Here is a 14,980-nt window from a genome sequence, read left to right as displayed (position 1 = left end):
ACAAAAAAAAAACAGCCAAGGTTGCATTTTGGCAATAGTTATCCTTTAATAAATCAACCGCCTATCGACTAATTTTTCATCATGTTTTACACTAAACAATACTTTTGGATTGAACTATTTTCTTGAGTTTACACTGAAAAATGCTGTTTAATGAGAGAAGTCACTGACTTTTTGCGACAGAAATATAGTGCCACTCAACGAACTGCGGTGACATGTACAAAACCAACGTCACATAAAACGTGCCATATGTATGTTCATCTGTTCCTGGGGAAAAAAAAACACTCCTTTTGCGCCACTCAGTGGACATTTCACATCAAATATATCACATGGCGCTACATATTTCGCGTCTTGCGAAAACGTTCTAACAATTATAACAACCGAGTTATAATTCAAGTAAAAATTAATAATCAGTAGTTGATGCAATTTTGAAATGTTGAAAAAAAAAACTATTCTTAGAATTATATTTTTGTAAATTCAGTGGTCAGACGTTATGTGACTATCGATTTTCTGTGCAATTATAGCCACCACTATATGAGCGGCCGACCATTTTAGAATTTTAGAAAGGAACATTTAGACAAAAATTCTAAAGAATCAATACATTTATTGCTGTTGTTTGAGTAATAATGTAATCATGTAATCCATAACAAGTAACTGTAGTCTGAGTATTTTAAAATGTAATATAATCTAATTACAAGTATTTAATTTTTGGAATCTGATTACATAATCCAGATTACATGCAATCGGTCACTACCCAGTACTGCATATAGGCTATGTGTCACATCTATGTACCATGTTTTCCCCCCACCTTAGTTCCTGTTTCCTTATATGGTCTGTTTACATTCCTCGTTAAGTTAATCGATTAATCCTTGCACCTGGTTCTTGTTTGTTCTCATTAGTTCCTCGTTTGTTGAGTATTTATAGCCCCACCTTTCCTTTGTTTCTTTGTCTAAACATTGTTTCTAGAGGTTGTGTTCTCCTTGTTTTGATTTATTAAATATTTTGTTTCGACTTTTGTGTCTCCTTTGTGTTTTCCCATGCTCCCCACACCAACAACCCATTACAATATGTCACATATGTCTCTATCACAGTGCTTGCCATCTCGATTATGGAAAAAACACACACAACATGCTATAAAGGAGGGTGTTGATACAGTGTGAAGTTAGCCAATCACAGCAGTGGGTGTCTACTTCTGTTTTCACAAGTGGTAAAGCCCCTTTCTCTTTTTCTGTTTTTCACAGAGAATGAAAATTAGAACGGAAAAGGATTTTTTACAAAAAATGTACCTCTTTTGGAAAACTTTATGAACTAACCCTAAGAAACTAAATATAAATTTGAAACACAGTTTTGCTGATTGTTTATAAATATTAATAAAAGAAATTATGGGATTGCGAATGTTATTCAGAGTCAGAATTGTAAACCGGAGCCATTTGTTTTATCATCATCTCACCAGGGGCCTCATTTATAAAGACTTGCGTAGAAACCATCCTTGATTTTATCTAAGAACTTTTCTGATTTGAACGTAAGAGCGATTCAGAGAAAACGAACGTACCACGAAATCCATGCGTACGCCAGTCATTCGGTTATAAATCACGAATGATCGTGGAATTGTGTGCAGCTGAATGTTCCGCCGTCGAAACGCCCTTGCTTAATTAATTAACATATAAAATGAGCTCATTCCTAAAGCAAAAACTCTGTGACAATGGCAAGTAAAAAGGAGCGCAAGAAATCAAATTATAGTGAGGCTGAACTATCTGCAATACCAGGCATTACCACAAGGAAACGGTCGTACGCCAAGCTGGAATCTGACGTGGAGATAAGTACTTTTCCACGTCAAAGACGGTTTTTATAAATCTGTACTTTGACGTGGATTTGATCGTACGAACACTCTAAGATCAAATCAGTGCGTAAGAAAGTTTTATAAATGAGGCCCCTGATCTCATCTTTTAATCAAAACTCTTAAAGTTCATTATATTGCAAACAGACACCTAAAACTAATTTGGGAAAATCTGAAAGAACTTAATCTCACAGAAATATATCTCAAAGCCATTTTAATTCATAGAAACATAGCAATTCAAGGTTAACAGCATGTGTTCAAGGTTAACACTTTCTCGTTACAACTCCAGAGACAACGGCACGGCTTTCTTCTTAAAAAATGTTCTCAGCTCTGTGTATCAATATGCAGGGGACGCTATCATACATCACAGTTTGACACCTTAAATAAATGTCATTTTGACACATAAATGTCTTCCCTTTAGGCAGCTAAGCACCGTCTTTTTCACGTCGCTGCATAAAAACAAGGTATCCTCAGAATTTAACTTCTGGGAATACAGAAATACACACCGCTTGTATCCAATTTTGACTCGACTTCATTTCTTCTCTTCTGTCCTTTTTTTTAAGTTCAATTCAATGAGGAATCAAACTGCAAAAAAAAAATCTAAATAAAAAAGGACTTCAGAGAATGTGCACAGAAAGTCTTGCTTCCCTTAGGAGCCGCAATTGAAATAATCAACCGGTAGGTCCAAGCCTTTGAACAAGGTAACCCATAAAACTCCAGCTAAATCTCCCACAGGTCTAGGACTCGGTTGAAGTCTTTGTCTTCTGATACTGTTCCAGCTCTTTTTTCTTCTTCATGGCAAGCTGTAGTTGCTTTTTGATAAGCTGGATTTGTGTTTCCAGGTCTGTCAATTCCTGTACTATGGGGTTCTGGGAAAGGCCCAGCAAGTCGGTTCTTCCGTTCGATGTGGCCTGTAACGGAAGCTGTCTCTTGTCCTTTGGAGACAGCAGCTCTTTACAGTGTGAACATTCCAGGTCGTTTTGTTGTCCCTCTTGATTAGACAGTTTTCGTCTGTCGCAGTTGGAGGTTCCCAAAGAGTTCCACGGCATTGGTTGGTTGTTTCCAACATTGCAGCTTAATCGGGACAAGAATGAAATCACAATATCAGAACACAGTTGAGGTCAAAAGTTTACAACCCCCTTTCAGAATCTGCAAAATGTTCATTATTTTACTAAAATGCATGTTATTGTTTATTTACCCCTGACCTGAATACGATATTTCACATGCTACATATAGTCCACAAGAGAAAATAATAGTTGAATTTTTAAAAAAACCCTGTTCAGAAGTTTACATACACTTGATTCTTAATACTGTGTTGTTACCTGAATGATTCACAGCTGTGTTTTTTTTAGTTTAGTGATAGTTGTTCATGAGTCCCTTGTTTGTCCTGAACAGTTAAACTGCCTGCTGTTCTTCAGAAAAATCCTTTACAGAATTTTTGTGTATTTGAACCCTTTCCAACAATGACTGTATGATTTTGAGATGCATCTTTTCACACTGAGGACAACTGAGGGACTCAAATGCAACTATTACAGAAGGTTCAAACACTCACTGATGCTCCAGAAGGAAAACCCACGCATTAAGAGCTGGGGGTGAAAACTTTTGAACAGAATGGAGATGTGTGCATTTTTCCTATTTTGCCTAAATATCATATTATTTTCATTTAGTACCGCCCTTCCGAGGCTACAGAAGATAGTTACATGTTTCCCAGAAGACAAAATAAGTTAAATTTACCCTGATCTTTAAATTCAAAAAGTTTTCACCCCCACCTCTTAATGAATGGTCTTTCCTTCTGGAGCATCAGTGAGTGTTTGATCCTTCTGTAATAGTTGCATATGAGTCCCTCAGTTGTTCTCAGTATGAAAAGATGGATCTCAAAATCATACAGTCATTGCTGGAAAGGGTTCAAATACACAAAAATGCTGAAAATCACAGCTGTGGATCATTCAGGTAAGAACACAGTATTAAGAATCAAGGGGATGTAAACTTTATAAATTCAACTATTATTTTCACTTGTGGACTATATGTAAGCATCTTTTATGTGATATATGTTATTCAGGTCAGTACTAAATAAACAATAACATGCATTTTGTATGATCCCTCTTATTTTGGTCAAATAATCAGCATAAAGGTATAGTTGTTCCTGTGATGAAAAGACTGGTCTGTTCCATGCATATGCACAAAACTGATCTATTTTTACTTGTGCGTTATATATCAAGTGTTCTGTCAAATTATAGCTTTGGGTGAGTCATAGATCCCTGAAAATCTTCACATCTAACCTAGCTTTCCTTGCCAATCCAGCAATTGTGAATTAAGTGTTCTTGTATGTCAAATCTTTTAAAGAACTGCCCGATCTGTTTCACAGAACTGGTCTGACAAAAATCAACAAATAATGACTTCAAAAGTCGTGCAAGTTTTTTGGAGCTTTATGTAATTTCTGAAGCTTGAAAACTGCAGTTCATTCTTAAAAAAATGTATTTGTGTGCTAATATATATATATATATATATAGCTGTGATCAAATATAAATATAAATATTAGATTAAATACTTTAAAAAAGTTGCCCAAGTTGAAGTTCATAAATTATTCAAACAAAAACTGAAAAAAAAAAAAAAACTAAATAGAATAACATATAGGAATAATTTCTAAAATTAAAATAAAATCTAAAACAGAATATAGAAAAATAAAAGGGATTTCAAAATATGAATACATTTTGTAATAGTATATAAATAATCCTTAAATAACGCTGATTGCTTGGAGTGGCATGAGAGTAAATACAGTAAATGATGATAGAATTTAAAAATGTCAAGTCAAATATTGTTTTAAAGGTGTCTTTGCTATTAACTATTACTAATAATTTATTAGAAGTGTTCAATATTTTAAAGAAAAACTGTTATAAGTAAAGAATATTAAATAACTTAATATAAATGCAGGTGTAAACAGTGACATACTGGTAAAGCTTGTAAGAGAAACTTTATTCTGTTTGATTCATATGATGTCAGAAAGATCAAACCATTTAGATTTAATTTTGTATAATACTTTGCAACAGCAGTTTTCCTGAGAATGGCAGTTTAACACTTCAATTCAATGTTGTTTGAATGCTAGGCATTATTTAAAATTCTTTCGTTATGAAAGCAGTTTACCTTTTCTCCGGTTTCGCCACAGTCTGTAATTTGTCTTCTTTGAAAGTCGGGTTAAGTGCTCGATGCAGTCTCTGAAAAACAATTAAATTAAGTGTTATTAAAGAAAAGTACTGTTGAGAATTACAAAGGTGAGTAATGAGAAAAGCATCGCTTTAACGCTACGATGTGTCACCAAGATGACATGTAATTATGTTTAATAAAACCAGCGTGGAATTATGCAAATGAACTTACTTGACTGGTGTGGAGCCAGTACTTAAGCTGCGACGACTCCTGCATTCTGGGTATCAGCCAGCGATGGACGATGTGTTCACCCAGAGTGGTGAGGAGAGACAGGGCCACTCCAATGCATAGCATGACAAATAACCCTGAGAAGTGCTTTATCCCCATCTGTAACGTCTGAGGATGACAAAAGAAAGTCAAGGTTAGAAAAGAGGAATAGTTCAGTTACGAATAAAATTTTGTCAGTATTTAGTCACACAAAACTCCAGGTTGCTTAGCTTATTCTGTAAGACACACAATACGACGTCTATAGAAGTAGACTTTTTTAATGATAAACAAAACAGAAGTATGACTTGTGCGCTGTATTCCAAGTCCAATATACAAATATCCAATATACAATTTAAATGTTGACTACTGCTATATTAAAAGACATTATTGACTTTTATTATATATTAAAAGTAAGACATTATTGTCTTAAAAACACTGAAAAATCCTGTAAACTTTTGAACTATTTTTATTATTTTCACTATAGATACTGTTGAGGTCAAAAGTTTACATCCCCTTTTAGATTCTGCAAAATGTTCATTGTTTTACCAAAATAAGAGGGTTCATACACAATGCATGCTGTTGTTTATTTGTACTGACCTGAATAAGATGTTTCACATACAAAATGTTTACTTATAGTCCACAAGAGAAAATAATACAACTGTCAAATAAACAAATAAAAAAACTGTCTGCTGTTCTTAAAAAAAAAACCTTCAGGTCCCATAATACTTTCCAATGGTTTGGCAGCATTTTTGTGTATTTGAACCCTTCCAACAATGACTGTATGGTCTGAAGATCCATCTTTTCACACTGAGGACAACTGAGGGACTCATATGCAACTATTACAGAAGGTTCAAACACTCCCTGATGCTCCAGAAGGAAACACAATGCAATAAGTCGGGGGTGAAAACTTTTGAAAAGAATGAAGATGTGTACATTTTTCTTATTGTGCCTAAATATCATCTTATTTTTCATTTAGTAGTGGTACAGATGCTACAGAAGATACTTACATGTTTCCCAGAAGACAAAATAAGTTACATTTGTTTACCCTGATCTTAAAATTCAAAACGTTTTCACTTTGGCTCTTAATGCATGTTTTTCCTTCTGGAGAATCAGTGAGTGTTTGAACCTTCTGTAATAGTTGCATATGAGTCCCTCAGTTGTCCTCAGTGTGAAAAGATGGATCTCAAAATCATACAGTCATTGTTGGAAAGGGTTCAAATACACAAAAATGTTGGAAAACCAAAGAATTTGCGGGAGCTGAAAAAAAAACAAAAACAAAAAACAAAAAACAAAAAAAAAAAAACAGCTGTGGATCATTCAGGCAACAACACAGTATTAAGAATCAAGGGGATGCAAACTTTTGAAAGGGGTTATTTTTTATTTATTTTTTTATAAATTCCAATATTATTTTCTCTTGTGGACTGTATGTAAATGTCTTTTATGTGAAATATCTTATTCAGGTCAGTACTAAATAAACAATAACATGCATTTTGTATGATCCCTTTTTGTTCAAATAATTAACATTTTGCAGATTCCATAGATAGATAGATAGATAGATAGATAGATAGATAGATAGATAGATAGATAGATAGATAGATAGATAGATAGATAGATAGATAGATAGATAGATAGATAGATAGATAGATAGATAGATAGATAGATAGATCTATCTTTTTGAGAGCTCTTTACCCACTTTGTTGAGTGAACATCATCAAAATGATAACATTTCTGATTTTGAGTTATCAGACTCACCTCTGTGACTGCAAAGCTTCTTTTACCGCAGGGCACCACCTTATACCACTTATCATGCAGCATGTCCATAAATCCATCAGATTTGTACTGACTGACAAGCTCAGAGATATTTGAGGTCAGAGGAGAGTTCTGTTTTAACCCAATACCGTAGCCTGTGGACGGATAGGAAATGAATTTTCTATCAGTATGTGCACAGTCCTTACATTGACTCCATAACTCAGAAACAATAACATGTGAGAAGCATTTACTGGCCTTCAATCGCAAAAGGCTTTCCCACTGTCAGCATCTTGCAGTCTGCATCAATAGACACTTCATAGTCTAAAAGAGCTTTGTCCATTATAAATGCATCCAGCTTTTGGGGATCATCCCTGAAATAGCATCAAACACTTTGCTGTTACATAATGACACATATTTGCTGCATTCAGACATTTTGTAGTAACAAACATGAAGTTTTAAAACTGGTTTTGATGTTTTGATATCTACACACTTGCAGAAGGGAACACAGAAAGTTCATAAACCCAATTTACCATTGGCAGCTACATCCTTGTTTATCCTATGCAATTCAAAAAGTATGTTATCTTGCAAAAACACGTGCTGGATTGATTTAAAAGGAGAGACCTGGCTAACCTTCTTAGAAAAAAAATATTGCACATTTCATCTACTTCTCCTGAAATCTATTCATTCTGCCCTGCTTGGAGGAATTATACACTGTGGCAATATTTTGGAGTATGTGGTCTGATTTGAGGACTGCATCAAATCATGTCCCCAAGGTTGTGGAAACTCAAAAGACGAGTTTCAGAGTTGCAACAGAGGATATGAAAGGAGGAAAACCTCTTCTAAATTTAGTTAAGTGTGGCCTGTCGAACACTCAAGTGACATCTGGAGACTCTTGGCAGTAGCTTATTTACTTGGGTCTTTAAAAAGTAAAAAGTAAGTATTAAAAAGCCCAATTTCTTTATGCATCTATGTATTTTATTTTATATTTTATATTTACAGGTTGTACTTGTTTTTTATGTCCTTAGTTTTCCATTCTGTCCATCCATCACTACGCAACAGCAACAACTTCAGCTCACAAATCTTTTGGTTTAAGTTCCCTGACCTTGTCAAGAAATTGTACATTACAGCTCAAGTTTACTTTCTTATTTTATTTTTAAGGGTTCAAGAGCTACTGCATAACAGAAAATGACCTGCTTGCTTCACCAACATGAACTGTTGTTCCTCAGCATATCAGTGCTGTTTTGATTCCCATATGGCAATACATATAAACATTTCTAAACCTAATATTTTTAAAAAATATATATTTCATTTAAGCCTTCAAATGACAAAACATATTACAAAATAAGCAATAAAATCTATTGAGTAAATGCAAAATTTATTTTTTTTATATATATATTTTAGACCAACAAATATTTAGATGGGAAATAAATTAGTAAATATATTTCTGTAAATATATTTAAATATCTGACATTTCGAAATGCATTAAAAAAATATGACCCTAGACCACAAAACCAGTTATAAGTGTAATTTTTTTATAATAATTAAGCTTTTCATTGATGGTTTGCTAGGATAGGACAATATTTGGCTGAGATACAACCATTTAAAAATCTGGAATCTGAATGGTGCAAAAAAATATATAAATATTGAGAAAATCACCTTTAAAGTTGTCCAAATGAAGTTCTTAGCAGTGCATATTACTAATCAAAAATTAAGTTTTTATCTTCAAATTTACAAAATGTTTTGAAGGAACCTGATCTTTACTTATTATGTTAATGATTTTTGGCATAAAAGAAAAATCAATAATTTTGACCCATACAATGTATTGTTGGCTAAAGCTATAAATATACCTGTGCTACTTACGACTGGTTTTGTGGTCCAGGGTCACATACATATGATTTTTTCTTGTTGTTGGCATGTGGATTGCTTGATATTTAAAATGTAGATCATGGAATAAGTAGGAATATATGTTTTACATGTATTGTCAGACCATTTCTGCAATGCATGTGAGTCAGATCATACAGTAAGTAAGAAGAAATATCTTTTGCATGTAAAATGTGTGCTTTGCAGTCATCCAGGTCATGCGATGAATAGCAATGTGTGTTTTCAAAACAGTCCAACAGTCAAACAAGTCTATTCATTCCTAGTCTTGTACAATGAATCCACATGTGTTTGTATGAAACTGCAAGAAAGCCAACTAAGAAGGACATTGTAGAGGGCATCCAGTAAATTAGAGCAGCTTCAATGATCGATGCCACTTTGCAATAACGATTACGACTTACTTAAGATGATCTATCCCATCAGGGGTTGTAGGGGCATTATATCGTCTCATGTATTCATGCATCTCTGGGAAGCTTTTTTTCACATAGTCCTCAGCGCTGCTCTCCCGAACGGTTCCGAAGCGGAAACCTTGTGATGGATGGTGGAGCTTGAAAAGCAAGAGGACCATTTTCATCAACCAAGAAGTGTTTTTTAAACCTCTTAGCCTGCCAGTCATAATTTAAAAATGATAAACGCAAGTTACTCTTACCTTGGGATCGTGTATACCTGAGAGTTGCTCGTAGGTTTTCTCACCAACCATTACAGCGGCGAGATTAGCCGTGTATGTTGACAGGCAAAACAAACAGAATATGGCCCAGAGGTTCATGAGAAATCTACCAGTCCAACACTTTGGCGGCTTAATGGCGGCAGTCCTGCCAAATAGGATTGCGTAGCAAACGTTCAGCGCAGAGGAGAAAGAAAAGACACGGTCTCTGTTCCTTCCCCTCGGAGTCATACCGAACGGGCTTTTCCATTCGTACAAGGTCAAGAACACGGCTGTCACGTGTAAAGACACAAATATTCCCAGCCACATACTCCAATGCAGGGGCCACATGAAGGCGCCGATGGGTGCGGCAGTATCCCTAGTCCTGACTAGGATTCCCAGACTTGTGGAGAAGAACGGGCTGGTGAAGTCAATGACTTGACTGCGTGCTGAGTTGATGCTAAACGAAGTGACAGCCAGATGTGCCGCCCCACTCATGAGGTCCCCGACTAGCCCTGTCCAGCGACCGTTCTTGTATGCTCCATATTTCCCATCTCCCACGATATAGAGGTCAAAATCAAACCCCATGTCCTCCGCCAGCTTCTCTAAAAGATCAATGCAATATCCATAACAACATTTTTTAAACTCCATGGGGACGCTGTCGTTGGCACCTTGCAAGCCCTGAAAAAGACTTTCCAACAAGGCGGTGTCATTTGTTAGGGGGTCAAGGCACAGCTGGCCAGCCGGGCACAAGCCTTCTTCATCAACATCTCGGGTGAAGACAAATGGATGCTCTACCAGGGTGACGACACGCAAGTGTAGGCGCGACGAATGCCGCCAATCCGCTCCTGGCTGAGATTGTCTCTTATTAGGCCAAACGCCGTAATCCATTACCACTTTGCCTTGCTTCCAGCTGCCTAGGCGCGTCCACATGGGCTTGCCTATTGGGTCATGCTGGAGATTCCAGAAAAAGTGATGGCTTTCAGAGATGATGGTCGACTCCTCTTGAATATTGATGTAGCCGGTCAGGCCATCAAAAGACGTGTTGGCCAAGTATCTAAGAAATAGGAGAAAATTAGAAAATGATTTAAATTAATGCAGTGTTCATTCAATCTGATTCTGGCAAATACAGTGTCAAACCATGAACCTGATTTACTTTTAAATTATGCAATTTCTCTGATCTAAAGGTCAGTTCACATCACAGATGATAATTGTAACCATTAAGTATATTCTTTGTTAAAAATTAACCCTCTGGGGTCTGAGGGTGTTTTGGGGCCCTGAGGAAGTTTTGACATGCCCTGATATTTGTGCTTTTTTTTAGTATCTTAAAAACATATATGCTACTTTATTCTAAAAAAGCTCAAAGCTTTGTTGTTGTTGTAAGTGTGCACAAATAAAAGTACATATTTAACAGTTTCCTCTTATTTGTGTGACCAAAAGTATTTTTAGTGTCTTTTGCACTGATCTTAAAAAAAGTGAACTGGCACAACCGTCGAGTCCAGGGAGTTCATTCTTTGAGAATAGGGAAGTCCTCACCACATCTATAATGATGCATATAGCTGCAAGCAGCAATTACAGGGCCAAGCACACCAAAGGGAAAATGCAGCTAAGGATGGCATTGAGCACCAGACCAAATGCAACAATGAGTAATGGAAGCCATTTTAAGATGATTTTAGTCAAAATGACAGAAATGTAGAACTGCTATTGATATGATTTAATGGCTTATCACATTTGACCAACAGGTGGCGCTGTTATCAAATCGATGTGGTGTGTTTAGTGTGAGGTGACAATGGCACACACAAAGTTTGGTGTCATTATGTCAAAGCTTTGGACAGGAAGTTCAGCCAACTATGGTATAATTGGTATCTATGTGGTCGGGATGACCCAAGGACAATGGCACACACAAAGTTTGGTGTCATTATGTCAAAGCTTTGGACAGGAAGTTCAGCCAACTATGGTATAATTGGTATCTATGTGGTCGGGATGACCCAAGGAAGGAGACCAGTTTCATTACAATAGGCTAATGCAATCTACAGTTATTAGCATTTTTGAAAATTTCATAATTAATGGCTAATGAATGGTTTATTACTCTTGACCAATAGGTGGAGCTGTTACCAAGTTGATGTGGTGTAATCAATATGATGTGACAATGGCACACACAAGGTTTGATGTCATTATGTCAAAGCTTTGCAAAGATAAAGCCTCAGAGTCATTTTGGCATTAAGCCTGAATCTATATGGCGGACAGGAAGTTCGGTCAACTATGGTATAATTGGTATCTATGTGGTCGGGATGATCCAAAGAATATTTTGAGACCAGTTACATTACAATAGGCTAATGCAATCTACAGTTATTTTCATTTTTGAAAATGTCATAATTAATGGTTAATTAGATAGAGAGTTTGAGTTAGAGACTCCAAATTTGCTGTGGTTAATGTTGAGACTGTCCTCTATCAGTGTGCCAAATTTCACAACTTTCCCGCAAATGGTTCTATGGGCTGCCATAGACTCAATATAGACTCAAATGGCCTAGATTGGGAGCACCGGGAGAAGTTACCAGGCCACTGGAATTTATTTGAATAAATGTGGGATTACTAGCAGAATATTTTGCAGTATGCAAAATAATATTTCACGTCTTTAATTGCCTTTGTTAGGCCTATTTGTAGTGCACCCGCCACTGAATAATAGCAATAAGCTTTGTGCTTTAGGTACTTTTAATATAAAACAAAGTCTCAGCGTTGAAAATCTGTCAGTTTTATAGTGAAATACAAACAATGTGTCTTGCAATAATGTACAGATCGCTGTATTCATTTGAATAATTTGCCTTTTCCTTTACAATGAGACATTGGTTTCATTAAATTATACTGTTTTCTTTGTGAAAATTCCACCACCTACTCTACAAAACATCTGTGGCATCTAATCTTATTCCTCACATGTATTTAATTAAAAACAGCAATAAAACATTCTAAAGTTTGAAGTTAACTTAAGTTATATTGTAGTCTTTTCTGAGGTATATAAGTGACTATTCACAAGTTGTTTTATTCAGGATTCTTACTAGGACTGGTTGTTAAAGATCCCTAACTATCAGCACAACAAATTGAATGGGGATGTCATCTTAGGTGGGGTGAAATTTGGCATAGATCGCGTGGTGCAACCAGTGACTGCTCCGTTCTGCTGCAGTGGCAAGTTCTTTGATTGCCCTCCGTTGGGACTGCCCTCTGATCCCTACTTCCTTCAAGAGCCTTGTGGTAGAACTGGCTACAAAACCTCTACATCCCACCTCCACTGGCCACACCTTCACATTCCAGCCCCGCCCCTCTGCTTCAGCTGCTAAGTTGGCATACCGCAGCCTCTTCCGTTCAAATGCCTCGTCGAAGGCATCCTCCCATGGGACAGTAATTTCAACGATGAAGACATGCCGGCAGGACTTGGATCAGAGGACAAGATCTGGGCGCAGGTTAGTTGCTGCAATTTCGGGTGGGAAGGTGAGCCTCTGGCTGAGGTCTACCGGCATTTCCCAATTTCGGGCTGCATTCAGTGGGCCAGAGTCTGGAAGTGATGGTCTGGTCCGCTGTTTCTCCCCTTCCCGCATGAAAGTTGTTCTCCGTGGGATGGTAGTCTGTGCATTTAGAGGCATGGCGTTGGTAATTACCCTCTTATTCTCAATTTCGGCAGCCAAGCACTTCAGCACTTGATTGTGGTGCCAGGTATACCTTCCTTGAGTTAGGCTGGTCTTGCAACCCACCAGAATGTGTTTGAGGGTTGCTGCCTTGGCACACCTGGGCTGCTTCCTCCTGGTGGCGCACCTCCTCCATCACCATGTGCCGCCGTTCGGTTGGAGTAGCCTTTTGCCATGTGGGTGTTGCTGCTTTCAATCCAAGGCCCCCTCTGCCATGTTGGACATGCCCCACTATATCCCGGTGTCTGAGGGCAGCCTTTGCCACCGCAACTGCTGCCGATGGCTTCCATTTCCTCCCTGTTGCTAGGGTTGGAGCAGCACCTCTGATGAATGGGTCCCGGGATTCTGTGAGAGTCATTTCCAGCCTTGATTTGGCACATTTGTACTCCTCCACCAGGCTTGAAATTGGCAAGGAGAGGGCTCCGTTGCCATACAGGCCAATGCTGGTAAGGCATCTCGGCAGTCCAAGCCACTTCTCCAGTTGGTTGGCATGGGTTAGTGCAGCGGTTCTCAATTCCAGTACTCGCGCCCCACCGCTCTGCATATTTTGCATGTCTCTCTTAGTTAACACACCTGATTCAAATAACCAGCTCGTTAGAAGTGAACTCCGTGCAGGAACTGTGTTCCGATTGACATGGTCCCTGCACAGTTTTCATTGCTCCCTACTCCCTGAGCGGGGGAAATCTGTTTACTACACTTCAAAACATTCATTCACATATTTGCACTACGCCACCACATGCAGCGTCTTCACACACAGATGAAACTTACTAGAGAAGTGTGACATAAATGCATCTGTAAATAAATACATTTTAAATTTACGTCTCGAACGCTTTAATGACCTTCAAATGGAACATATACACTCGCTTCGAACTAATGAATAATGGCGGAATATCCTGTGATGTCCACTTCGAAGGGCGGTAACACTGGAATAGAATAAACGTCTGAAGCGATATGTGAAACACAAAATATGCAGAGCGGTGGGGCACGAGGACTGGAATTGAGAACCGCTGGGTTAGCGTGACCTCATAGATATAAATTGGCCACATGAGACGGGGCAGCAGCCCAAACTGAAAGCACCAAAGCATCAGCTTCCCGGGGAGATCAGTGTTGTTGATCTTCTTGAGGCCGCTGATTGTATCCTGCCTGAATTGCTCCACCTGCTTTGAGTCTTTGAGTTCTGCGCTGTAGCAGCGGCCGAGGCTTTTGATGGGCTTCTCCAGAACTGTTGGTATTGGCTCGTTGTTAATCTGGAACCTCTCTTGGTAAGCTGGCCTTTGACAATGGAGATACTGCGGGATTTGTTGGGTTTAATCTCCATTCGTGCCCATTTGATGTTTCCCTGGAGTTTATCCAGCAGGCGTTTGGTGCATGCATTTGTTGTTGTTATTGTCGTCATGTCGTCCATATACACCCTGATTGGAGGAAGACGCAGCCCGCTCTTCAACCACTCTCCTCCAACCACCCATCGGGATGCTCGAATAATGAGCTCCATCACCATAATAAACGCCAGTGGAGAGATAGTGCAGCCCGCCATTATGCCTATCTCGAGGTGCTGCCAGGCAGTTGTACTGGCCTGTGCTGTCACACAGAATTGAAGGTCCTGGAAATAGGCTTTAACCAGCCTTGTGAGACTTGGAAGAAACTGAACGCCGTCCACAAAATTTCATGCGGCACTGACCCAAAGGCATTGGCAAGATCTAAGAAAACCACATGCAGGTCTTTCTTCTCCTTCTTGGCTGTCTGTATCTGGTGCCAGATGACATTTGTGTGTTCCAGGCATCCTGAGAATCC

General features: G+C 38.1%; 1 protein-coding gene across 1 annotated transcript in view; it reads right to left on the bottom strand.

Annotated features, from left to right (window-relative positions):
* Positions 1-2,525: 2,525 nt before the first annotated feature.
* Positions 2,526-14,980, bottom strand: part of grin3a (glutamate receptor, ionotropic, N-methyl-D-aspartate 3A) — a 29,583-nt gene continuing 17,128 nt past the window's right edge. Inside the window, exons 3-9 of the mRNA XM_073829999.1 lie at positions 9,519-10,569; positions 9,271-9,416; positions 7,247-7,362; positions 6,995-7,146; positions 5,207-5,371; positions 4,976-5,046; positions 2,526-2,908 (exon numbers count right to left, since the gene is read on the bottom strand). Of these exons, the coding sequence (XP_073686100.1) occupies positions 2,572-2,908; positions 4,976-5,046; positions 5,207-5,371; positions 6,995-7,146; positions 7,247-7,362; positions 9,271-9,416; positions 9,519-10,569 (2,038 nt within the window). The 3' untranslated portion in view covers positions 2,526-2,571. The remainder of the gene's footprint in view (positions 2,909-4,975; positions 5,047-5,206; positions 5,372-6,994; positions 7,147-7,246; positions 7,363-9,270; positions 9,417-9,518; positions 10,570-14,980) is intronic.

Source organism: Garra rufa, chromosome 23, assembly GCF_049309525.1.
Source record: "Garra rufa chromosome 23, GarRuf1.0, whole genome shotgun sequence".
Taxonomy (NCBI): Eukaryota; Metazoa; Chordata; class Actinopteri; order Cypriniformes; family Cyprinidae; genus Garra; species Garra rufa.
The sequence above is the reverse complement of the archived record's forward strand: the minus strand, read 5'-3'. Positions and strand labels throughout refer to the sequence as shown.